Genomic DNA, 27,056 nt, shown 5'->3' on the forward strand with positions numbered 1-27,056 from the left:
TTTCTGTTTTATAATGTGAATATATGATGCTAAGAAACTGAAGGAGCACGAGTGTTGGTAAATTATTAACTCAATTTTACAATAATCTTAAGGTCAAAACACATACCTGAAAGGAGAGTAATACCACAGGACAGACACAAAAGTCACATAGGTATCTTTTAATAAAAACAATTCTGATTTTTAAGTCAGCTCTTTTCCCAGGAGATGTCAGGGTTGGAGAAGTATGTGGCTAGACAAGTCCCTGCATGAAACTTAAAGAAATAAGTACCTGCTTCAGAGGAGTGTGCAGATGTCAGCTTTAAGAGTTAGCCAGCAACAAAGTGAAAGACCAAGCAGGTACCTGGAATAAAAGGCAGAGCAAATCTCACAACCTAGGAAAGCAGATTGTAGATTGAGCTAGGAGTTATTTTTTTTTCCCTACAGCTTTCTGTTACTGTATTTTCACAAGTATGTAGCACCCAGGAGCTCTGCTTGAAGCCTCTGTGCATTGACATGGATTCTGGACAGTATTACCCAGCAAGTCTGAAAACAGGAGCAGTGGAAGTTAAGGAGAGAGGGAACTCCTTTAAAAGGTTAAACACTTATCTATGTTCCTACTCCCAGGAGTAATCTGCATATATCTGTATTCAAATATATCTTGAGGAAACCACTGACTCAAGGCACTTGAGGCCATTGGGGAATAACACTGACACCAACAAACTGTACACTTTTGTGTTCACTATAAAATTTAACCAGCATAGATGTCATAGCATTGTTATCTTCTTTTAGAAGACCTTGTTCTAGACTATGACTCAGTCTCTGGAAACTTCAGAAAAAGAACTATTGTTTGATATCTTCTGTTTGACAACTGCAGTCATTTTTTTACTAAGCTGGTGTTCTGCTTATCAATGGTGGTACCACAATTTTTAAAATCAATTTCCCCTTTAAAAATGCTCTATATAACAGCAGAATGCTCTGTATTTAGGAGAATCTTGAATGCACAGAAGATAACTGATATGATTGTGGAAGCCTGATTGAACACCTCTGGGTCAAAATCAAAGGAGTGGTTTCCAAAGGGGATCTTACAGAAAGACTCTGCTGTTGACCAGGTCAATAAGGCCAATGAAGCAATACTTGGGTCACTTAAGCAAGCTTCAAATCTCATAAACAGCTTCATCTGTCTCAACCTTTCCATATGGGAGAGGTGCTTTAGGCCTCCAGTAAAATTTTGTTGCCCTCTGCAGGACAGTCTCCAGCATTTCCCTATCTCTCTTGAACTGGGAAGAATAAAAAAAAAAACCTGAATGTCCTAAGAACTGAAATAAAACTTTAGCTGCTGGTAGCATCAGTTTTTGTAAATTGAGATTCTCCTCAATCTTGCACTGTCTGCGTATTTCCTAACAGACAATTAGATTCAATAAGCTTCCTACATGAAACATTTCTGTATTCTAGGGTGTCTTTTAATGGTTTAGTGAGGTGTGTATAAATATATGTGTATTTATGGAGCTGGATTCCATTTTTGTAAAATCACTGGCAAAATTCCCATGGAGTTTCAAGGGAACAGAAACAGCCCTCTTAATGTTTTAAGAGTTTTCTTCTTATTGGCTAAAGGACAAACTACAGTAAGCAGACTTTCTGTGAAGTTTAGAGTAAATTCTCTCTGCCTTAATCAGACAAACAACAGAGTTGGAGTCTAGCAAGCTGAGACACTATAGTAGACTTCCTCACTCCCTTTTAAGAAGATCCATTAAACAGTTTCACTCATAGAAGCTTTAAAATTTTTTTTATTTTTTTCCACAGGACAGACTGATACAATAGATCTAAAGCAAAATTACAGCGTATTAGGGACCAATTTATTAGAATGGGCATGGTAATGCTTTTTGGTCTCTGTTCCAGCATGGGACTCTGGTCCAGAATATCTTCCACACCTGCCAGCTCTGTCATGATATTGTTTCTAGTGAAACAGGTAAGCTAATTCAGTAATTAATAATGGACAGCATAAAAGTGTATTGCTATCACGTAACATTTTAAGTTTTACAAACATGTTTTCACAAGCATGTTTCTTTAAAAATTAGTTCTTACATAGCAATTTATCTGTATTATATATGAGAAATGTTCACTGAGAAGCTGTAGAATTTTGTACTAGAACTCACCCTGACTAGGTCATTTATTACAGTTTTCTTGTATTAGTGCTCTTCATGCAGTGAATGCATTGTGTTTAAGTCAATTTATACAATCTCTTTTCATATCAGTATCGATCATCATTGAATTACATTTATTTTTCAGGTTTCCTATCATAAAGCAATACTGTTGTGAACCATGTTTATTTTCTTCTGGGTGTTCCCTGTTTTAAAAGCAGCTTTGCTTTCTTACTAACACTTTGGTTTACCCTTTTACACTTCTTCTGAAAGTAAGTACTGAATCACATTTCTGAAATCTCTTGTTACTAATTCCATTCTGCACCTCATTTTTTCAGAAGAACAGTATTTCTGTATGATATTTCTACTTCTATTGCTTGTAGACATCTACTAAACCATTCACTTTTTTCCCTCCTGGAATCTATTAAAAATCTGAAAGCTTATTTCTTCATCTATACTGTCTCATAATTTTGAGGAACTTTCTGTATTTAATTACAAAATATCTGTGTAATTAACTTCAAGAAAACTTTCATAAATGTTTTTAAGCATTATTATTTATTTGTGAATAGCAGCTTTGATTTTGAGAATTCTTTAAAATTGCTAAGATACAGTAAATTTTAATTCCTCTGAATAAAAGTCATGTGTAGAGTTAGAGTACATTTCTATGAAATAAATATAGGTGAGAATAAGTGTGATTGACAGACTTCTCTAAACTGAAAAGAATAAGGTATTTTTGCCCATTCAGCCTCCATCTATCTACATTACTAAAGAACTGGGTGTCCATGTGTGTGTGCTATAGAGACTGTAATTGTGTTCCTAACATTTTTAGGCAGAAATTTACCAGCAGACACATACTCTGTGTTTTGTTTCTGTTTTGGTTTGGTTTTGTTTGCTTGGTTGGTTTGTGTTGTTTTGTCTTGGTTTTTTAAATTGAAAATGTTTCTAATGCTTTTGCACAATTCAAATTTAGAACTTCTGTCACATAAAGGAATATAGGACTGAAACACATTTCGTGTTTGTGTGGCACCTAAAATCTGTAGGACGACTCAAACAAAGCACTGGTTCTATCAGTGCTAAAGGAAAATTTCCCAATTACTTCTGTGTGATCAAAACTTAACTAGAAAAGAAATCATGGTGAATTACTTTGTCATAGGAACTCCTGCAACTTCTTTACATAATATACCATATTTCTTTATATTTTATTTAATAAAGTAAAAATTAATGAAATAACAATGATAAATCACTATATCCATCTTTCCTAGTAAATGTTCCTATAGATATGAAAATTATCAATCATAATAAACCAAGATCATGACTGAAATAATAAATATTTAAGCTCCTACTTAGCTTAAAGGTTTATACTGTCCATAGTAGCATAATCTAAATAAACAGAAACATAAAAATTTTACAATTAAATTTGTACAAGAAATTAAAAGGGTGAAATACTGATTATACTGTGGCCAGTTATGAAAAAAAATAATTTAAACAAGTCTGTTTGCAACCTTAGAGGTTTATTATTATAATCACCTTCTTAAGAAAGAGCTTCGGGCAGCTTTACCTGCTGCATCCAACATGTTTTTACACCACAGCATCTTCTTGGTGAAATTTGTGGCTTCTGAGCAAACAAAATTAATTGAAAAATCAAACTTTAAGGGAAGTTTGATTACATTTCACTGCGGGTGAACTGTGATGTGAGCAGGGTGCCAGGCTAGCAGGCCGAGGTAGTTCATTTGCTCCCAGTGAAATTTCAGATAGCTGGAAGTAAAGATATGTCCAGGGTAAGGTAAAAAGTCTTGGACATTCTGAGCTTATGTCTTGGATATTGGAGTTAATTTTCTTCTGAGTCGAAATTCCTGATTAAATGCTACTGGCTGAACATCAACTGAAACATAAATCTGAGCTCAAAACCCATACTAAGGAGCTGTTGTCACTGCTTGAGCTCACAGTAAATTCACCTGAAACTTTGTATTTCTACTGCTGAGCTTGCATTTTATCTAAATCTCAGTAGCCCAAAACTTAGATCATAATAAAAAACTCACTAGCATCTGTAACTATTGACCCACATCAGAGACAGAGAGAAATTTGTCAGGTCTCCTCAGAAAATGCCCACATGTGGCAGAAGCACCAATTCCCCCATCATCTCATCAGTGACTGACAGGCTGCAGACCTCCTCTTTCAGAAAGTACCGGCAGCTCTCTGAAGAATAACAGCAAGACGGATGCATTTTGGTTTTTGGATTGAACTTTTTTCACTTAATTAAACAGACAGATGACATCAAGGTTTCCCACTTCCTTCGTTTCCCCTTCCCTTTCTCCCACTCCCTACAGTTTGCTTCTCACTCAACAGTGAAGTGCTCTTCGTGCAGAAGAGCCTTAGCAGGATGTTCCTGCTAAGGAACAGAGAAAAACATAGAAATCTTCTGTTTGTGGCACCTGCACCAATGCCTCTGAAACTAAGAAGTGAAAGTGAGGTGATTTTCTTCATTCCAAGGCACCGCCAGTGCTCTTCAGCCATTCTCTACACAAATGTCCTTATAGATTTTCTCCAGAGAGAATGAAGACCACTGCAGACTGAATAGTCACATACAAATAGCAGGCTTGGTTTTCTTTAGCTGCCTTTGATAGACCCCATGTAAGTAGTATTCAAGTTGTCAAGGTTTGCTGTTAAATATCTGTTTAGTATTTATTTTCCAATGTGCAAATTTATTACCATCTCTTTGGAGGCATTACCATCACAGTCACACTATCCAGACAGCTGCACCAGGGACAAATACTACTCATCACTACTGTCTTGTACTCCTTTTCAACATCCTCTCTTGTAAATCCAGAAATATCCACCATCTCTTGTACTGCAAACATCGTCTACAGGTGACTCATATAACTTCATTTGTAAAACTAAATATAAATTCTCAAAAAGTCCTGATGTTCATTCTCAAGCTGTGTCTTCTCGGAGGAAAATGTTGCATTATGTCTACCATAGTGCATGCTCTGCAGAGGGCTTCATGTTTCCCAGTGATCTAAATGGTCTGGTAATTATCTGCTCCCCTGTTAACTTGCAATTTCTGCATATTTGTGTTCAATAATTTAAATAAGCTTATAAGTTATTCTAACTATATTTCAAATTAAGCTTTGAGGTCAGCTGACAGCTCATAATGTTAGCTGTCAGGTGGAGCTCTCATTTTGTATAGAACTTGGTTTGTTTTTTCCTTCAGAAGGTCTTATATTAGAAAACTAAACATCTCACAGGTATTTATATCAATAGTCACTGGGTATTGGCTATGTGACTCTGCCTGCAGATGATGTGAAACAGTTATTTATGCCTAAACTGTTTCTCACTCTTGTTGAGTGAGCTTCTTCGTGGCTGCTTCCAGGAACTGAATCAAACAACAGGCCAGGTATCCATTATAAAGTTTTCTTTATATTTCATGGAGTATTTAATACCTTTGTTTGTTAGTAACTGAGGTGTTACCCCTTAAATCAAGCAGTCTGTTCTACAAATGCATCATCTCCTTGTTCTTTCTTCTTCAAATGATGTTCACTGACCCAAGAGTGTCTGAAGAATCTCCTCTGACTCCCAGCATTTTGAGGCCTGCATGAGGGAAATGTCAAGATGCTTTTTATTTTGGAAACATGCATTCCTTTCTCATGGCTGCTGTAAATATTCTCTCCTTATCTTGCAAACCCATCAGAGGAAAATAATTATAGCCTTTCCAATCCCTGGAATTTAAAGTGGGGTGTCTGGAAATTAACTGAGAGACTAAAAGCAAGCAACATTTTGCACAGAAAAAAATGTGCATGAAACACTGTTCTCATACAATAGATAGCTAAAATTTTTCAGTGTTCTTGATTTGAAAGTAAATAAATACAATTTTTTTTATTTTCCAAAAAACATACGTTAAAAGAAAAAGATCCTGGTGAAATTCACAGCTATACATTGGCCTAGTTATTTATCTCAACCCTTGGTACATCACCAAGTTCAGAGAAGATCAGGAAAAACACACATGTGTGAAAGGCAGGTTCCAAAAACGATGTAGTCCAGACAAAAGGAAATTGATTTTCCCTGGAGAGCTGAAAAGCATCCCTTGGTATAAATATTGTTCCTTGTTAGAAAACTTGCATTTAGTTTCATCTCCACAATCAGTTGTTACAATCAGTAACCTGTAGTGAATTTCAACTGGTAGTGAATTTTCTATTTTCAGTGATTGTTAGTGACAGTGTTTGTGCTAGGTCCTGTAGGACCCTGTGGATTGAGGGTGGATTGCTCATCTTATGTGAGATGTTTTATATGGAGAAAACTTTGGCATGGAAAAAAAAACAACTGCATTTCACTGTGTTAGAAATCTTGACAGCAAACACCCTGTGGACAGAAAAACTGCCCTATGCAGGTAAAAGGGGCAAAATCGTTGGTGCAGATGGGAAAGTAAAACTATAAAAAAACAATTGTGTTTTCTCAAAAAAATGAGGAAAAGAAAGATGTCTACGGCAGTTTCAGCTGTTGGAGAAAGAAGTGGTCATAGAAATGCTGGGCAGGAGTACAGAATGTACTGGATAAGGTGTTAGTAGCTAAATAACATTGCTTATTAAATACTCTTTATCCAGTTTTTTACTGTACTATTCAAACAGATGTCCTTTACTATCTTTAAAAATACTCTAAAATGAGCATCCCTAAAAATTATCATCAATCAACATTCATAAATTAATGTAGCAGAAAAATGAGAAGTATTAGCTGACCTTGGCCTAAATTGACTGTAAAATCCTGGAAAGACAGTTTTCTACAGTGGAGGATTGAAATGCCAGAGTTTTTTGGTGCATACTCACAGGTCCTAGCAATTAAATATCTATGTGTACTTTACACAATTTGCTGGTAATATAGTACCATGGCAATACATTTCTTGCTCAGGGAAAAAAAATAAAACAACAATGTAAGAAATTTTTCTACCAGTTTCATGGACAATGAAGGAGTCTGTCTTTATCTATCTGCTTACCTATCTCTCATCTCCTCTCAAATTTCTTATCGTGGAAGGAAAGTTGCCACTAAAAGACCACAAGATTCTAACCAATTTTCCTTGTGTCCAGCATTTTCACTCACAGGCCAATGGATCTCTGCTGGAAAAAACCACTACCAGATGGAATAAATATAAACAAGAATGTTTGAAAATGCTGCAGGAATCAACTGTAGATAGTGGTAAGAAAACAAACAGCACAATAAAGCTACATCTTAATTAACATCAATGAATATGCAAACCAATATGAGGAAAACCAACAAAGTTTAAAGCCATTTCTGCCAGTATGCATTTCTGTGCTGAGAATTTAGAATCTGGGAATCTCCATAGTTCAGGAACTTGCACAATGGCATATAATTTCTGAACCCTAAGATGTTCAAGCTTTGTAAGGGCAAAACCTTTAAAGTTTAGAGAGGAAAACTTCAGCTTATCCTAGAAGACAGGCAGAAACTAAGCAAGAGTTATTTCAGCCACTCATGCATTTTATCTTACTGTAATCTGATTGAACCATTTAAATTCTACATTTTCAGATGCTTTCTCTTAGCCTTAAGTCCTGTGAGTGATGTGGTACCTGTTAAGCTTAAAACTGAGTTAATCTGCTGTATTGTCAATTCCCTATCATTTACTGTGCAAAGGCTATCTCATATAGGATATAAGACTCTCATAGGAGTCATTATCCAAGAAGCTGGCAGTGGTCTGTGCTGAGAACCAGTGTCAGAGGAGTCATGAAAGGTCTTCCATTTACCAGCAAAGTCTGTGGCATGTACCAAAAACAGCAAGTGAGAGCGTGGCTAGAACCTCTGTTACATTTGGACAGCAGTTGCCTCAGGATGATTTTGAGCAATCCCCTTATCTCATACTGAAGCATTTAAAAGCTGCTGCTCCTCTTGAGCACATCCAGGGAAGGAGCAGCCGTCATTTCTGCCCCATGCACTGAACACTGCACAGTGAATGCACAGTTTCTCTGCTACATCTTGTAAATACTCTGAAGTAGCTTGCAGACTACCTGAGCAGTACACTCATGCCTTTTGTGATTGTCCATTGTCTGTACAACTTTTAATGAAACTTCTATTTGCTTTTCTCCCCAGGAATACATTGTAATGGGACTTTTGATCAGTTTGCTTGCTGGCCTTACTCACCTCCAGGAAAAGTCTCTGTTCCTTGTCCTTCGTATTTGCCGTGGCTGGAAAATGGTAATGTGAAAGTGGTAACTTCTTTTTGTGTTAATGCTGGGAATTCACTAAATGAGAAATGCTGCTCTGGTGTCTCTTGTTCCAGTGTCTTCCAAAGTGCCTGAGGAATTTCTTGTCTCTCCTCTTTTCTCCTCTGTTCTGAATTGAGGCACAAAATTAGTGTCAGTGAATTATTTACTTCATTATTTCTTCATCTGTTCTTGTTACAACTCCATATTATCTCCCATAAAGCAACTTTTCCAAGATCACGTAACCAGCAGTAAGAGATATGGGGTCAGCTTCTGAGGTTCACCTTCTGGGGTTCCTGTTGACCTGAAGCTCTCTCCCATAAAAATGAAGTAGTCCAATAAAACAGCAGTCCAAGCAGTCAGCCCTCCAGCAGGACATACTGCACCACCAGCAAGAGGTTTCCTAACCTAACAAGCCTTTCAAGCACCTTTTTCCTGGAGGGCAGCTGCTGAGGACCACATCCAAGAAATATTATCAGGGCTCCCATACCATTCTTCTGATGTTCTGGTCAAAATCTTAATTAGTATAAACTAGGGCAATGTGGTAAAAGCCAAGAAAACTGCACTGGTTCATGTCACCTGCTGATCAGGCTCCAAAGCACACATATAAAACATCAGCCACAGTGGTTCAGAGAAAGATCATTCCCTAAGCAAACCATACACTTTGTCCTACAATTTGACTGTATAGTTTGGGCAATGTGCTAACCACACTTGATTGAACCTATGAGTTTAACGAGGAAAACTGAATAAAGTGAGATGTAGGCTTTGCTTTTGGATGTAGTAACTATGTGCTTTTTGCAAATACCGGGTAAAATCTGGGAATTAATATCTGATAGATTACATTTGTATTTTGTTGTATATAAATATGAAAAAAATATTGTAAAAGACAACAAAAAAGTATTTTTTTATTCTGGTTTTTTTGGGTTTTGGTTTTTGGTTTTGTTGTTTTGTTTTTTTTTTTTGGCAGGGTGGTGTATATTGCTGTTGTGTAAAGGAGAAATGTAAAATGTATGAAAAATGTGGTTTTTATTTTGACCTTTCAGACTAAACCTCTGTTTACTTTCAGGAAGTGTAAGAAATGTATACAGAGTCTGCTTGGATGAAGGGACTTGGCAAACAAAGGAGAACTCCACAGACATTTGGCGTGATAGTTCAGAATGTTCTGAGAAAAATAATTTCAAAAAAAATGTAAGTATGCTTTATGTTATGGTTTAATACTTTAATCTTCTTAATCCCTTCTTGAGTAACTGATAATACCTTTCCATTGGATACATGCAAAAGATGTTCAAATTTCATTTAGATTACCAAATGGAAACATGTTATTTTATTTAGAAGTATCAGAGGAGAAAAGAGAAAGGAGGGGGTTTTCTGCTTTAGATGCAAAAAATATTTTTCGTTCATTTTCCAGTGTTCATATGTGCTGAATTTCTCCGAATAAAACTGAAAAACACTGAAACTTTACTGGCAAATGATTTCAAAGCATCCTATCATCTACTTCAAACAGCTCTGGTCTTCCAGGGACAGAAAACTTCACTCCGTGCTACTTCCTGAGCCTGTTAGCACTTCATAAGCAGTTAAATGGCCCTTTCCATTTTAGCTGATCATCAAGTAGAGGATCCATGATCATGCAAATGCCATTTCTCACCCTGCTTCCCCAAGGCAGCACTTGGCTCTTGCTCCTGAAGAGCAAATGGAAACAGTCCCTGGGCAGCTCTGGGTTGGGAAGCTGGGGGTCACACCTCTGCTCTTTATCTCCATGGCTCTTATTCTCTGCAACAAGGTATTTTGCAGCTGGGAAGCTCGCTCCACCACCCAGGTTAGGGTTTAAGGGGAAAGAACTGTTGAAGCAGTGAGAAAGGTCTGGTCCTGCTGTCTCCTTGAGCAATGACTTGCAGCCAATGCAGCAGAGTTTCAGGTAACAGCAAAGTATGAAGATTCAGCTTCCTGCAGTTTCTTTCATCATAGAGTGCAGCTTAGCTGATGTAAAAAAATAAGTCTTTTAATAAGCACTGTTACTGTTGGTGATTCTTTTACTTTTCAGTAGTTTATTTGGTGAGCACTCACTATTTATTGCTTTATTGAGTATCATTACTGTACTGATTACTTCATGAAACACTACTAGCTCAGGATTCTCAAGTTTTACTTTTTACTCAAATCCTTATATATTATCTTAACTTCCAAACTTATACTGGTATGCTAAATATTCACAAGAACTGAGAGTTTTCCGTGTGTTGCTGACTGTTCTGGATCACTGACTCGTGGGTGGGAGACACATTAATTAATCTTGTGTGGCAGCATATGGTTTCTCTTAACCAGCTTTCCTACATACACTAGATGTGGTTTTGTACTTGTTTGTTATGTTTACTGAAAAGCCCCAAGACATTAGGAATAACTCAGGGCTAGTATCCAAACTCACAGGAGGAATCAACTTGATTTCATTTGCTTTGGAGTTCCAAAGTTGTCAGAGCTGAGGTGATAAATCATGCTTTTTATGGGGGTCATGCCTGTTTGAATGCTTTTGTGAAGCAGAGTGACAAATGTGTTTAGGGAATCTCATGCACCCCCACTGTGCTCCCTGGGCACCTTCAACCCCTCCATGAGTGTTTCTACCAGCAGGCACAGCTCCCAGGTAGTATCTAGGTAGTACTCATTGGCATAAATTGAGTAGAGATATCTACTGTCAGGGTGATGGTGCTAAAGCACATGGCTCTTAGCAGCAAGGCAATTCACAAAGAACACAGCAAAATCACTGAGGAAAAGACCCAAGTACCAAGAAAATACTTGCAGGCCAGAAAGGGATTAAGAAAATCCCTTGTCCTGTATCCTGATGTCCCCTCTGCAGAGAAGGTTTTATTGAGCTAGAAAAGCAGTATGAAGAGATGAGGAATTGACAAAAGCAGATACATGGAAAAACTTAGCAAGAAGAAATGATAAATGAAGCAAAGTGCAAAGAAATGTGAGTGCCCCCCTCTTCTTCCTCTGCGATTTATTCATTAAATATTTAGATTTAATAACTATATTTTTTCTTTGAACTTAAGGCAGAAGTCAGTCTATTTCAAGCTATTCTCAAAACTGTAGAGACACAACTGGTCTGTAACTGTGTCCCCAGGCTACACACACACATGTATGGGTTGAGTGAGTTGATCTCTGCAACTGTTAAACCACTGGGATCACTTTGGTGCATTTAATCATGACACAGATTTACACAACAAATGGAGCTTGTGCAGTAGCCATCTAGAAATGAGACTGGGGTGCCTTCAGATTTAAAAACCTAAAAATTGAGGCTGTGTCTCTGTCGTGATATTTCATGAAGTAGTGCAGGGAACTTCTTTGCAACACAAAGAAGGTGGACTCAGAGTTCCTGAGCTATGTTCGTGCTCTGCCCAACTGCCGGCCTGTATAACACGTTTTGATTCTTTGTTCCTAGGAAGAAGAGCATAAATTGCTTTCTACATTGCAGCTGTTATACACTATAGGATATTATTTTTCTCTCATCTCACTTGTATTAGCGCTCCTTATACTTCTTTTACTCAGGTTAGTACAAATTACGTGCTTTTTAAAAGTACAAGCCCCAGTATGCATGTTCTTCTTGCCATGCAATTTAATTTATTGCTTACCTTCCAATCTAAGCAACTTGTATTTTCTCAATAAGTATTAAAAAAAGCAATTCCTTAGCAAAATTTAATTGATGGCAACAATGGGGATACTACAGTATTTATTTATCTCTGCAAATTATGTTACGAAGATTTCATGCCTTATTTTTTCTCCCACAGAAAACTTCACTGCACAAGGAACTACATTCATATGAATTTATTTGCATCTTTTATCTTGCGTGCCACTGCAGTTCTTATAAAAGACACTGTATACTACAATATTTACTCCAAAAGACCGAATGATGAAACTGGATGGATATTATACCTCAGTCCTGAGGTAATTTCTTGTTTGTTCATCACTAATAGTAAATGCATGCTGCTACTGGCTTTAACACTTACAGTTTCAAAAATGGCCATATGGTAGCATAGTTTCAGATGTTTTTTAGTTGAGCTTTGAATGCTGAGATTTTCCTGGTAAAGCTTAGAACAGTCACAAAAAATTATTTGATAAATGGTAATACATTATATTTATATGAAGTCTTGTAGAGAAGCAAGACAGATACATCCAATTAAGTAAAATGTTTTACACCTGCAGATTTTAGGAAGAAATAAACATTCATTTGGCACTTATAACTATATTTATTCATTCTTGCTATGCATGGGACAGTGCGATGCACACATACCTTGCTTTTAAAGCAATCTTTTCAAACAGTGTATTTGCTGTTAAATAACACCAAGATAAAAGAAGTTTAAAGGCTTTTCTGTACTAGGAAAACGTACTACTTTTCTTATACTTGTTTAGGTAATGGAATAAACTCTTCTTTAATTTGCAACCACTGTGCAAGTTATACCACATTATACTTACATGATGTTGTGTTAATACAGTTTGCCAGTGTCAGCAAGGAAAATTGGCTGCAGGGTGTTCATGGTGACTACTATTGTAGTAGCTCATCAGTAAAAATTCTGATATGCAGATGGTGACAAGGAACACATAAGCCATAACCTGTCACTGTCTTTTCCTTCTTCTATCACAACCTTTTCCTTCCTTCTATCACAACTATCTCCTAGTGTTAAAATGATTGCTAAGGGAACAAGAGAAAATAATTATTTGTCAGAGTTTTTATGTTTTAATTATTTCTGGTGTCTCATTTCTACAGATTGTAGTCATTTGCAGGACTGCACAGTTTTTCATGCATTACTTTGTTGGGGCAAATTATTTTTGGCTGTTAGTAGAAGGAATTTATCTGCATACGTTATTGATAACTGTTGTACTCTCTGAAAGACGGCTGCTACAGACATATATTGTGATAGGATGGGGTAAGTACTAAGGATTTCCAAAGTTATTGATTCTGTGGTACTTTTTTTAGTCATTGGTGGATACTTTATAATGAAGAAAGAGAAAAAATCTGAATTCTTTCTTGTCTGTTTTGAAGTCAGTAACTGTCACTAAAGATACACAGTCAGTGAGTGATACATTGGTTTCAGTTCAGCTTGACTTGCAGACACAGGAAATAAGTTAATTTTTTAATAAAATGCTTCTTCCTCATCAGGCATTGACTACTTTCCTCCACTTTCACACTCATTACCATCCTTCCTATTAGAAACCATTAAAAGTCTCTGTCAAAACATAACATCACACTTCACTGTTCGTTGCCAAGCCTCAGTGTTTTCTCCCCTGCCACACCTCACTCTTTAGTGTCCTTCTCCCCATCACAGAATCATATAATGGTTTGGGTTGGAAGGGACCTTAAAGATCATCTAGTTCCAACTCCTGTGCTCTGGGCAGGGACACCTTCCACTCATGTGGGTTGCTCCAAGCTCTATCCAACCTCACCTTGAACATTTCTAAGGACTGGGCATTCCCAGCTTCCCTGGGCAACCTGGGACAGGGTGTCACCACCCTCACAGGAAAGAATTTCTCCCTAATGTCTAAACTAAATGTCCCCTCTTTCAGTTGGAAACTGTTTCTTGCTGTCCTATTGCTCCATGCCCTTATAAAAAGGACTTCCCCAACTTTCCTGCAGATCCCCTTCAGGTAGCAAAAGGCTGCTAGGAGCAGTCTGAAACCTTTTGTTCTCCAGGCTGAACAATCCCAACTCACAGAATCATTTACAGAATTGTGAGGGTTGGAAAAGACCTTCATTATGGATTATCAACCATTAACCTAACTCTGCTGAGTCCTATGCTAAGCCATGTCTCTAAAAACTCTCAGCCTATCTTCATAGGAGACATACTCTAGCCCTCTGATCTTTTTCCATGCCTTGATTTCTCTGTTCCATTTCACATTCCTCAATAAGCAGTAGAGCTGCTTTGGCACACAGGCTGCTGACACACCAAGACCACTCTTTCACACTGATTGCTGTTGTCTTGTTGCTTCCTCACTCTTCCTACCTCTCCGTATCCATTTTTCTTTTCCTCAGCAGCTCATTGGAACAGGGACTAATCTTTTTATTCCTTGGTCAAACTGGACAAATAAGACAAGTCTGCCAAAAAATTTGCTCACAGCTGTAAGACTATAAATAATAATTATCATCTCCCTGTCAGCTCCCCTCTTTTGCTCTCATTATCTCATTTCCTTTCTGTCCAGAAAAATCTCCTGTGTGTTTTTGGGATGAGAACCCAGTTGAACACCTGCCTTTTGTAGCTCAAATGCTTTGTGCTTGTGCTTGAAACTTGTGCCTGCACATTGCTAGACCACTGGAATGGTGCTTTATTTATTTCAGGTTTTTTCTCAGTTTGCAGTCCATCATCTCCAGGAGGCCAGTGTGGGGTGGGAGGATGAGGAGCAACAATAGGGGAATGGGAACCATGGGTTATCTTCGTTGTAATCCAGAAAAACAAGACTTTGTCAGGTTTTTAAACTAGACCAAGTTCTGCGCCTTCACTGAAAATACTGTTGAACTATTTCAACAAATTAAAATGTTAACAACTGGTGCCTTAGGTAGCCTGTGAGGACTCAACTAGCAATTGTTTTGAAATCTCAGGACTAGGAATTTAGGAGATTTGGACATATCAGCAGTATATGTGTATGTATACATAAATACCTATGCATATACCATATGCATATGGTATATATGAAAATGCAAGATTCAACTATATAATTAAATTTCATTCAGCATTTGAACTACAAATGGGGCAAGTTGGGATCATGTTGATTTTTGCACAGTTCTAAGTAGAAGACTGAAAAGCATGAGTCTTTTCACTAAACACTACTGTAACATACCTGTGTTTTATATGAACTGTTCTCCAAACTTGACCGTAATTTACCCCTTTTCTTTTCAGTTGTTCCCATTCTGTTTGTGGGCCCTTGGGGAATAAGCAGATCAAAACTGGAGAACACAGGGTACGTCACTAAATAAAATGTGCTTTAGGATACTGGCTTTCTGTTTGCTTAATTTTTCTGGAAGCCCTTGACAGTAATTTACACAAGTATTGACTTTTACATTCAGATTATATAACACCTCTTAATACTTGTTACATTTTCTATGCTCATTTTAGTACTTTTACATTAAATTACTTCTAGGAATTATTAGTTTTACTTGTGTATAAATCAAGAAGTAGAATGACAATTCACTGTTCCTGAAAAGCAAGCCATTGCACCCTGTGTCATCCATGTAAATGAAGAAAATTGTCAGTACAAACATCTTCATGGAGAGCATCTGTTTAGTAAGAAAACAAGACCAGTGTTTTCTTAGGAGAGCGTCTACACTTTGAGTTTAATCAGTGTTCACTGCCATTTTGAAAAACAAATAAAAAAAAAATTCCTAGGGAGGAGAGTGAAAAAAAAATTATATTCACTAAATCCTGATACTAAACGAGTGTGTTCAGTGACTGAATCAGCAAGGGTAATTTGCACTAGTAAGCACCAGTTTTCCAGTCTTTAGGTCTTAAATGATGCTGTTACTGCCATCTCATAGACTCTGGGGTTTATGTTTCCTTTTATTCCCATTCTTTATTCATAGTTTCTAGAGAGTTTTGTTTGTAATGTCAATATAGTGATTAAGCAACAATGTCATTTGGCACCTGCCAAATCACAACTAAAGTCTCATAAAGTCAGATGTTATATAGACTGCAAATGACAAGCCCAGATCCTACAGAGTTTCAGGCTAATGAGCAAGAAGTAACATATGCACAGCACAAATTAGAAAGTTTGAGGAGGAGTAAAGGAGGCAGCTTCAAGAAAACAGTATGCATACTTTTTTAGCAGGTCAAGAACCATGGTCACAATTCATCATTTACCCGTTTCCAGTTTCAGAAAGTCCAAGTTGAGCAGGCACCATGTTACGGCAAGCCCTTCTCTCGGGGACACGGCTCTTCCGCGGAGCTCTCTTGCCGTCCCTCTCCTCAGGCATCTTCATCTCTTGTCTCTGCTTCTGGGAGCATGCCTTTTGTTTTGTCCTTCAGCCCCGCCCATTTCCAGCTGGGGCAGGCCCTAATTATTGGGCACAGCTGGGCCTAGGCTCCCAGTTCATTATTGGCGACACCTGAGGACTTGTGGTTCTCTCTACAGCACCAGATCTGGTGCCATGTACAGCTGTGCGGATCCAATGACTGAATTTTCCATGTGGTTCTGAAGTCTTCAGTCCTGGGAAACTTCTACAGTGGAAAGATCTTCAGAATAAATACAATTGCAATTGTTGATGATACTTCCTGGCTCTATTCCTCTTCTCTTGAGTGTTACCTGAAAATGTTAACAAGTATATTTGTTAAAGTGTATACATGGGTTATGTAAGCTTACCAGTTTCTCTCTATGAAAAAAATCTAATTATACTTTAAATAATTTCTCAGGTGCTGGGGAACAAATGAACACATGGGAATCTGGTGGATCATCCGAGGACCAATGCTGTTTTCCATTGTAGTAAGAATTACTGACTTTTGTTATCCTTTCTCCAAATGTAATCCAATTCTTCAACTGAAATAGAGGAGACAGTAGAAACTGTAGAAGAGGTTTCTTATTGTGGGTGTCCTTTCTGTCTATCTACAAGCCACAAAGATTTTTGTCTCAAAACCCTGCTGTTTATCTGTGCTTTGAATTTTACACAGCTCTGCCTATGTTAAAGATACAGCACTTGTCTGACTGTCTGGAGCCTCTTTACTGTATGACCTAAGGTATATAAACTGTTAGCTCTGTGGTCTCTGCTGCAGCTGTGGTAATAACCTGCTCCTCTTCTTTCCTGCTTACAGGTCTTCGGTGACTTGCTTTATAAGTGTTTAATATCTATTTTACATTTCTTCAACAGCTACATGAGTAGTTTCATATGAATTTTTGTAGTATCACATATGTATTCTCTTTCAAGGTTAACTTCGGTATCTTCCTAAAAATTCTCAGGATGCTGATTTCCAAACTAAAAGCTCAGCAAATGAGCTTTCATGACTACAAATACAGGTATGTAATATGAATAACAAAGAAATCTGCAGTTTTTCAGAGATAAAGAAACTGTTGACTCAAGAACTTGTCTTCTTGTCAACCCAAATAAGAACATTCTCCTTAACCTGCACTCTTCCAGGCAATGCTGTGGGCTCTGTTGGCCATAGTCTCAGTGGTCCACTGTGTCATGTGTAAAGTCAAGAAATTTCCTTTGCACAAGTATCTTTGCACTTTATGGGAACAGCAAGAGCAGGCTGCTCTCCAGGGAATTAAGGAAATGACTTTCCACTTCAGTGGAAACTTGACTCAAATCAATAGAAACCTGAGGATTTGTTAACTGCTTTACACCTCCCAATTCTTGTCAGTTCTTACTATCTTTAATGAAAGCACCGTGCATCTCTGTCTGTTATTGCAGTGTTGCCTTATGAAAATGAATTATTTTATTGTCTAACAGGACTGGTCAGAGGGCGGGGGGACGGAAATTTAACCACTAACTTCCTATTAAATTCCAGTATTAAATCCCTAACAAGAAGCATATTTCCACTTTCTTCAACATTCAAGGTCTGAAAGATCTCAGCAGTGAGATCTCCAGATTACTACAGGAAGTTTGCTGTGCTTATAGTGTCTATACTAACATGGTCAATGGTTTGCCTTATATTCTCTTTTCTACTGCTCATAATTTTGCTAAACTTTCAAAGATTCAAGCTGTTCCTCACATCTCAAGTCTTCCTGAGGACTCAGTCTCTTTAGAGATATCTTTTTTCATCCATGCAAACACATTCCCAAACTTGTCAATGAAGATCTTCTTCCCTAAAAATTATTCTGGTTGCATTTAAAAAAAAAAGTATATGACTGCCAACAGTACAACAGAAACTTTCTATGCAGCTACATGGAGTGTTCAGCAATGATAACGAGGTCTAAAAACCCTCTTAACAGATCACTTGTATTTAGCTATGTAAATATTTCTGTTACCTGGCAGCATATGTTTGATGTTAGTGGCCTTCCATTTCTTGTCCCTAACATTCCACTTAAAAGCAAAACCCAGGATTCCCTCCTGTATAGACATTTCTGATAGTGTACTCCAAACTCTGTATCTGGGAATTTGTCCTAAAATTTACAAAATTACTAATATCATCCCAGAGTCAGAATATTAAGAAATATTTCTGGAATAATTTATTTGTAGCTGAATTTTTGATTTTTGCAGTGAGAATATTGAAAAAATACTATAATCAAATATTTTCTTTTTAAGATTAGCAAGATCTACACTTGTGCTGATTCCATTGTTGGGTATCCATGAGTTTATATTTACCTTCATCACTGATGAACAAGTGGAAGGACTTTCAAGACATATAAGACTTTTCATTCAGCTGACAATGAGCTCATTTCATGTAAGTACTATTCTGCAAATACTGTTTATAGGGCTCATAAATTCACATATTTGTGTTGCTCACCTAATGGTACCACAGATATACAGTATTCTTATTTAATCTTATGCTCCAACCTATCATGTCTGTAGATACACTCTTACAGTGACAAGTTAAAAGTGCATATTCAAATATGGTAGTCCTGAAGACCAAAAAAGGAGTCTGACATCTTCAGATAAAGTGTGTCCTGTATTCTGTGGTAATGGGTGACAGTTCATCACAGACTTCTTTTCTGAACACAGGATTAAAGTGGTCTCTTTAGAATGTGTGTTTCACATAAGTTAATTCCTAAAAACCACTGGATGGCTTTTAAAAAGAAAGATTTTCAGGTAACGTCTTGACTTAGCAGTCACAATGTGAACAGAGTTGGCTCTGGAGTCACCTTTTTCAGTGCTGCCCTAAGTCCAGCATATTCTAAACACACCACAATGACCTTGTTGTCATGCCAAGAAAGAATCTTTGTACCAATAGGTACAAGGCCCAGCTTCATTTTTGTTTGGGTAGTTGGAGCAAGCAGTTCATGAGTGACACAGAGGGTCTGGGGGGGAGTTGCTAACTTTAAGGACTTCTTCCTAAAGGAATATGAACTACATGGCATTTGGGGCAGATTTATAAAACGAGATGCAGATCTAAATATTGTGAGAACAAGTAGAAGAGTTAAAACATGTGCTGTGAGGAGAAGTATGTGAAGGATAAGCAGGAAGCATTTGTTGTTGTTCCAGCCTAGAGGACACACTCTGGATATGACTATTAGATTAATGACCTTGAACACATGCATTGAAGACACATCTTGTACAAGAACCTTGCCAGGACCACGACTCACCTGAGTTGTGTGCTGTCCAGTAGTTGAAACAGAGGTACTTCCAGCAACCAAAGATGCAAAATTAACTGAGAGGAAGGAGGGTAGAAGTGAATCTGAATTAGTGGTTAGAGCACCTGGCTGGGGAAGGTGCAGCCTTGGCAGCTGCCCTAAGTAGGGGGGGGCACCACTTGTGACAGCTGCCAGCTGGGTTTAACCCCATTTATCACAGCACTTTGGGCCTGGCCACCCAGACAGTTTTCAACCCACCATGGAGCCTACCTGTCTGTCACATTCTACTTGAGTATCTTTTTGCTGTTAATGTATTTGTAAAAGCTTCTTTTGTTACCCTTGAAATCCTTACTACTCACTGGCTCACTACATTTACACCTGACCTCTTCTACAGTCTGAGACATGAAATTACCAAAGCATTATTGCACTTTCCCCAGAATTTATGATGCTCCTGGCTTTTAATGTGCATGTATGCTTCATTGCTCTGGTGTATGCATGCTTCAGTGCTTTGACACTGTTATTGAGGGTCTAATGAACAAATTCCACTATAGCTTGAGGCAAAAAACGTCCATGCAGGCAGGAGTTCATGCAGGGCCACCTCCCTGAGGGATCCTGCTGACATGGTGCTGAAGTCCATGTTCCTCAGACATATCCTTACTTGGAGACGTTGCAGTGACTGGATGCTTTTTTAAGAAACACAGAATCGTTTTAAGTGAAACTTTTACTTACTGGCTTGTACAAAGAAAACTGATATAGAAGATAGATTATTCATCCCTACTAGAAAACACAAGTTTCATTCTTTTTAGAGGAACATGCCTGTGATCAACCACACAGGATGCTGTTCAAAAATACCCAGAGATCTTAGACAGTGTTTATTGCAGATTCTCTTTTTTAGCTACAACAGTGTTTGTAAAGGGATTAGCAAAACAAAAGCACAAAAGCTGTACACAATTACGTTTGTTTAGTCTGTAAATCTTCTCAGTAGTTTAAAAAATCAGTTCAACTGGTTTGTTAAAGAAAAACAATAACCTCTGGGATCTCATCTGGAGGTTTTAACTCAAAGAAGCACAATATTAAATTCTAAATGCAATCTCTGCTGCAGATAAGATGGTTCTTTGCTTTGGAAAGTGAAACAATCTGAACATCTTGGCTCACTAGTGCATGCAGACTGCTAGCTTTTGGTGGATAAATCCAAGATATATAATGAGCAATTTATCATGTTGTCATTGTCAACAGAACTGAAAAACTGCCATGAGGCTTATGCATGCATCTATTCTTTCCTATTGGTTATTATGCTACTGAATGTTTCTTCTGGATTTCTGATTCCTCTTTTTCCCTCACACTGTAAACATTTAAAAAAATTATATCTTAGGAGTCATGACATACGGGAAAGTATACATATGAAGTTCCACGTGTTGAAAAAAAAAAAAAGAGATTTTTTAAAAAAAAATCTGAACGTACAATGAACATCAAACAGGAATAAAAACTGAATTTTCCACCTTCTAGTTAAGATTTTACTTCTGCCTCTCACTGCATGTCCTGATTCTGCAGCGGCACTAAACTAAATTCATTAAATTTACAAACGTAGATTCAACACAGAGGTGCCACTATTATGCACAAAATCCTCTGAAAGTGGGGGTCATCAGGCTTAGCAGTCACAGGGCTTAATAGCATGATGTGCTTGTTCTGCTTGTGGTGCCCATGAGACCAAACTTAGGGTCATACCCAGAACACATGCAAAAAAATCACCAAGTAGAGACACTGTCACGGGCTTTCTGCCCAAAAACAAAACTGCAGAAGCAGTTCTGCACAGGACACTGATTCCTAAGCTATTGAATTTGTATTTATCCATCAGAACCTCTCTCCATTATTTCTGAGTAACTACTATTCTAAAATTTATCCCCATGGTAAAATATAATCTTTTATAAACTCTGGTGACAACAATATTTTGTGGTGTACTTTTAAGCTTTTGTCTAAGAAAAACAAATATTTCTGGAAAAGCATGAGTATGAAGGCAATTAAATGATGTCAGCTGTATTAAATGGTTACAACACCATTTTACTTGTGATAGGAAGTTGCCTTGGGACTGATAGTCAACAGCATTTATGCTTTTCATTAGAACTTGTTTCATAGATGTGTTTAGACACACCAGAAGAAGTGCATGTCCTGAAGCAGTGGTAACAAATCTGCACATCTGTGTCAGACTGTTACCATGTTTTGATCTAACACCACAAACAGACTGAGAGGAGGATAATGGAAAGACTAATTTTGAGGTTGGTTTAAAACAAGTTTTATCTCTAGTATTTTATTTTAAGAAGTATTTATATAAATCAATCTTAAAGCAAAAATTACAATTCAGAAGAGACAAAACAACACAGCTGAGCCTTAAAATGACACTCGCCAATTTTTAAAAAGCTCACATTTCAGTATTCTTATTTGCAAATTTAAACAAGCACATAGACAGTATGACACCCCAAGGTGCATTTTTTTAACTGTATTTAGAAATGGCAGCAATCACAGTATAACAACAGCAATAGTTTCTTAAAAATATATATGACAGCAAAATTAAGATAACATGAATGATCAAACGAGGCTGTATTTTTTCTGTTTCTCAGCATTTGCACCAAATGTGCCCTACATCTGCTAAGGCACCATATGAAATCAAGTTAATGGGTACTTGAATAATAAGTAAATACAGGCAACTCGTTTTCTTTTTGAAAATAAGAAGCATTGTTTATACTTATGTCTTTAATACTAACATCATATTTACAGTAAAACTTCAGGTATTTCCTGTAAACTCTAACTTTTTCCTCTTGCTGTCTTTCTCTTACAGGGTTTTTTTGTAGCAGTTCTATACTGCTTTGCTAATGGAGAGGTAAGAGACAATGCTATGAGAAAAAATTTTAGTTGATTAGTAAAGTATATTAATGACACCAAGAAGGATGAAGATACTGACAAGATCTGCTTATTTGAGAGCATTTGGGCATTCTTTTGAACTGATATAATTGTTTTGTATGAAGAGAACAGCATGATCTCTCTCAGCCTTGGGATTCAAATGCAAAGTATTTCCTCTGAAGCTTATGTGGCTGTAACACTGGAGGTGTGGATATCCTGGGCTCTCTGACGTACCAGAGGCTGAAATAACAGAGGCTTATGGTCAGCTGCCTAAACCCTACTTCTGGAATCTCAGACTTTATGTTTAGCCAGGCTAAACTTGGTCTTTTGTTTACCCCTGAAGTCCATGGGAGGCAATCAAATTTGAGGTGCTTTAGTATCTTAGACAGTAATATACTAAAAAAATAATTTAATGCATGCACTGGTTAAGAGACCCTTAACCTTGATGTGAGGGGACTCCTAGTCTGGAAGTTGTCTCCTGCTATGCCTGCCACAAGGCATAGTTTGGAATTCAATCTGCTCTATGCCAGGATTTAGGTAGATCAGTGGTGGCTCTTATGCACGGATATGACAGCATAGAAAACTAACTTCCTACCCAATGTAGAGCAAAGGCTGAGTTCAGATCAGGTTGGTTGTGGTTTTGTCCAGCTGAGCTTTGAGTCCCCACAAGGACAGAGGTTCCACCATCTCTGTGGTCCTCTGATTCAGTGATACACATTTCCACATATTCTGTTAGAACTTCTCCTATTTAGCAAACAAGTCTTTTTTCTACCCTTTTTTCTACCCTCTCCAGGTGAGAGGTGCACCGCAAAAGTCTGGGAAGTTCAGCACTTCCACAGTCCTCATTTTAGAGCTGGCACTGAGGTTGGTGGAGTGCAGGGGGGTCACAGGATGTCACCATGGACAGACTCTTTTCTTCTCCCCCCAGGTGAAAGCAGAGCTCCAGAAGCAGTGGTCCCGCTTCCTGCTGGCAGATCCCTTTGGCTGTAAACTCTGTTTTCCTGGGGAAAACATAAAATACCTCCAGAAATGTTCACAGAAACGAAGAAAACATCACCACCACGGCAGCAAACACCACTTGTGCCTGGAGGCAAGTGAGCCCTGGGGTATGCAGCTCCAGAGGGTGCTTGTGAAGCAAAGGATAAATCTGAGCCCAAGGACAAATCTCAGCCCAGAGCCAGACTCTGCTCGCTCGTCTCATCCACAGGCAAGTGTGTCAGACAGCAGTGAAGGAGAAGTCACCACTGGAGAGACAACTGAGGAAGTCTTTGAAGAAAGTGAGATTTAGAAAACTATCCACTAGGACAGCATCTTCCAACAGCCACAGTATTTTGGAAGATCTTTCACCTCCAGGCTGTGCAGATCTTTGGGATGTGCAATGAAAGGAGGACATAGCAAATATCCCACTAGTTCTTGTTTTCCTAGTCTGAGGACAATGTTGATATAGATGGTGCTAACTTGTGTGGCTGTGATAGAAGAGGTTTGCTGGGTCAAGGTGTCCAGGCTGGAAGATAACTGATGGTGAAAGTGATGAAAATGTGAGCAGGAAGTACTCTGGAAATGTGTAGACTCTGGACACCTACATTGTGTCCCTGGAACTTCATCCATGATTTGTTGCCATTCTACTCATATAATAGACAAGCTGTTTACTTTTCTCTTACATAGGTGTGTTTCATAAATAGAGATGTGTGGAGACCAAACCAGACACACTTTGTTTAAGCAAAATGAAAGGATTTACATATATATAAAAACAAAAAAACAAAACTTGGGGAGAAACTAGCTTTTGCTTGCATTTTCTAGCATTGTCACTGAATGTTTAGTGACACTGGAAATGTCATAAAATGAAAGACCAAAATATTATCTTTTGAAAGTACCCAAATGGAATGTTTTGATACAATTTGTGTTCTCACTTTTATTTTTACTATTTTTTTGATAGACACAGATTTTGATGCATCTACAGGTTTGTCTTACCTGTGACTCAAATGACAAAATAGATCAGTAGTAAGAGCTGTTCCCACCTTCCTCGTGGGAGACTCAAAATAGATAATGACATGGGTTTGTGACAGTACCAAAAGAATATTGTGACATCCTTCTTCGAGCATTTAACAAGAACCTTGATAAACTTCTAATTGTCACATACAGATCACCCAGGGATCTAAGATACTCAGTTAAGTTTGTTTATATTCTATGAGACAGTTTCAAAAATTGTGAACACCAGACAACTGGCATACTGAAATGAAAAAAAAAAAAAAATCAACAGAAGGATTAGTAGGCAATATTTATCTACAATGTAACCATATGCTCCAAGCACAAAGACAGGTAACTATCTAGCTTGCAGCTAATTACATAGCATTTGTTCACAATTTTTCCTGTACTTTACTGGCAAACACTCTATTTTAGTGTAAATGCCTGCAAATGTAATAAAGCATATACCAGGCAAGTATGTGGCCTTGCTTGAGTGGAGGGGTTGGATCTGGTGACCTCTGAAGGTCCTTTCCAACCTTAATTAGTCTGTGATTCTGTATGTCAAATAACTGAGGTTCAGGGCTACTCATGGGCCCAAATCACATCCTCCCTCCACCCAGTGGCAGCGCTGTGGATGCTCTTCTGTCAAGAATGTATTTGAGCTATCACATTTCTGGTACTTTTCAAAAAAACCTGTTCCTTTAACAGTTTATGAAGGCTTAATTTATACAATGTTGTATATTTCAGTAAGAATATTAATAAAATGTAAATATTTGATCCACTTTAAAATATATCTGTGGTTTTAAGAGGTTTTTTTAGCTGATTGTGCACTCTGCTTACTTAGCACTTTATTGTGGTGGATTTGTCTACTACCCCTTTCCAGTACCTGTTGTGGCGAGCCTTCTCTCGGGGACACGGCTCTTTCCGGAGCTCTCTTGTCTTCCCTCTCCTCAGGCATCTTCCTCTCTTGTCTCCTTCTGCTTCTGGGACCATGCCTTTTATTTTGCCCTTCAGCCCCGCCCATTTCCGGCTGGGGCAGGCCCTAATCATTGGGCACAGCTGGGCCTAAGCTCCCAGTTCATTATCGGCGACACCTGAGGACTTGTGGTTCTCTGCAAGTACCAGACACTAAATTTCTGTTGGTCGTGCCTTCTCCAATTTAAAAAAAGACTGACTTCCTTTAGAGGTGATACCAAGCAGGGCAGGAGTGTGGATGTCCCTTGAGAAAGGGTCTGCAGAGGGACCCTGACAGGCTGGATTGATGGGTTGACACCGTTGACATGGTTGCTTTTTAACTGAAATTTATTTGAAGAAGGCATCACCGGAGATCAATTGATCAGTCACTGACTGATCGGTCTGTCTATCTACATATCAGTATGTCTGCTCATTTATCTTATGACTTAGGCATGGTCAGAATATTATGCTCCTTGGACCATATTAAATATGGAGTTCCCTAGCACCTGAGGTGTCCAGAAAAGCATTACTGTTCATATAACTCCATCCCTGGAGCTGCTGTTGCAGCTCCTACAAAGGGGAGCAGTCCCATAAGGACTGGAGAAAAAGCTGGCATGGAAACAGCAGCAGGTGTAGACAATGTTGATGAAGTCCGGTGGAAATGAAGAAGGCAACCAAGGACAAATAACTCAGTGACAACACATCTTCCTTCAAAATATGTAAGCACCACAGCAACTAGGCAGTTAATTACACTCTTAAGCATAAAACTATAACACATTTGCAGGGATGTGAGCAGTGCTAAGAGGGTGTGCTGACTTGACTCCCATGTTTCAAAGTTAACCACAGTGCCATCCAGCAACCTTTCCCCATTTTAAATAGACTTCCAGCAAGTGAGAGGAGATCCTAAAGCCTGGACCTGTGAGTTGAGAGCCTGGACTGTCACCATGTTGGAAATATCTTAAAGACATCCAAACAGCTGATACAAGAGGAGAGTCCTAATGTCTTTGAGCCAACAAGCCGAATCTTAAAAGCATTTGCAAAGTCTAAAAAAAAACCCCAAAACCCAAACAAAACCAAAACATAGCTCCATAAATAAAGAGTATCACTTATGCTGTAGCTCCAGGAGACTGAGTGGTTCTCTACATGATAAAACAGGAAGTCAAATAAAATCAGAGTGAGATGTTCTCATCCTCTGCTTTCAGAGATTTGTGCAAACAGAGCATGCAGCATTACCCAGTGAGACTGGACTGTTTGTCCCTACAATAAATACTTCACTGTTGCGTGTTTGTAATCTTTTTCATTTGTATAAAATTTGAGACAGTAATTTATACAAGCAAGATTCTTTCAGTACGACATGTGGCATTAGTATTTCTGTGGTTTCAATCAAGATAGAAGATCCTGACAGTCGAAAATTCACTTGTATGTGAGGATGTTCTGCAACCTGGTTCTGGGTGTTCTCTGTCCTCTGCAAAACAGATTTGCCTGTTCTTTTATTTGTACAATGGCCAATAGAGATGTAGAGAGGTCCATTTGGTGGATGTCTGACAGGTCCTTAGGTTCACCAATCATTTACCTCCCCTCACCAGCCTGACCGGGGGCTTTTGCCCACAACCACTGCCCATGATTCCAGGAGCACCTTTTCAGTTCAGGCCTGAGCAGTGTCTAAGTTAAGTTGCAGGTACAGCCACCTCCAGCTTTGCTTCTTGGATGGACCGTTAACCTCTGT

General features: G+C 38.2%; 1 protein-coding gene across 3 annotated transcripts; it reads left to right on the forward strand.

The window, feature by feature from the left end:
* Positions 1-1,109: 1,109 nt before the first annotated feature.
* Positions 1,110-25,165, forward strand: GLP2R (glucagon like peptide 2 receptor). 3 transcript variants are annotated; one of them, XM_071763779.1, is made up of 13 exons: positions 1,110-1,945; positions 7,193-7,301; positions 8,208-8,312; positions 9,387-9,508; positions 11,748-11,854; positions 12,094-12,250; positions 13,071-13,230; positions 15,196-15,256; positions 16,702-16,771; positions 17,211-17,299; positions 18,531-18,669; positions 22,350-22,391; positions 23,340-25,165. In XM_071763779.1, exons 1-13 carry the CDS (start codon positions 1,841-1,843, stop codon positions 23,697-23,699), a joined length of 1,626 nt encoding a protein of 541 aa, XP_071619880.1. In that variant the 5' UTR covers positions 1,110-1,840; the 3' UTR covers positions 23,700-25,165. The 3 variants fall into 3 exon arrangements, with proteins under 3 accessions (XP_071619880.1, XP_071619881.1, XP_071619879.1); XM_071763780.1 differs by having other exon boundaries at positions 7,208-7,301; XM_071763778.1 differs by lacking the exon at positions 1,110-1,945 and having other exon boundaries at positions 6,888-7,301.
* Positions 25,166-27,056: the final 1,891 nt, after the last annotated feature.

This window comes from Heliangelus exortis, chromosome 20 (genome assembly GCF_036169615.1).
Source record: "Heliangelus exortis chromosome 20, bHelExo1.hap1, whole genome shotgun sequence".
Classification (NCBI taxonomy): domain Eukaryota; kingdom Metazoa; phylum Chordata; class Aves; order Apodiformes; family Trochilidae; genus Heliangelus; species Heliangelus exortis.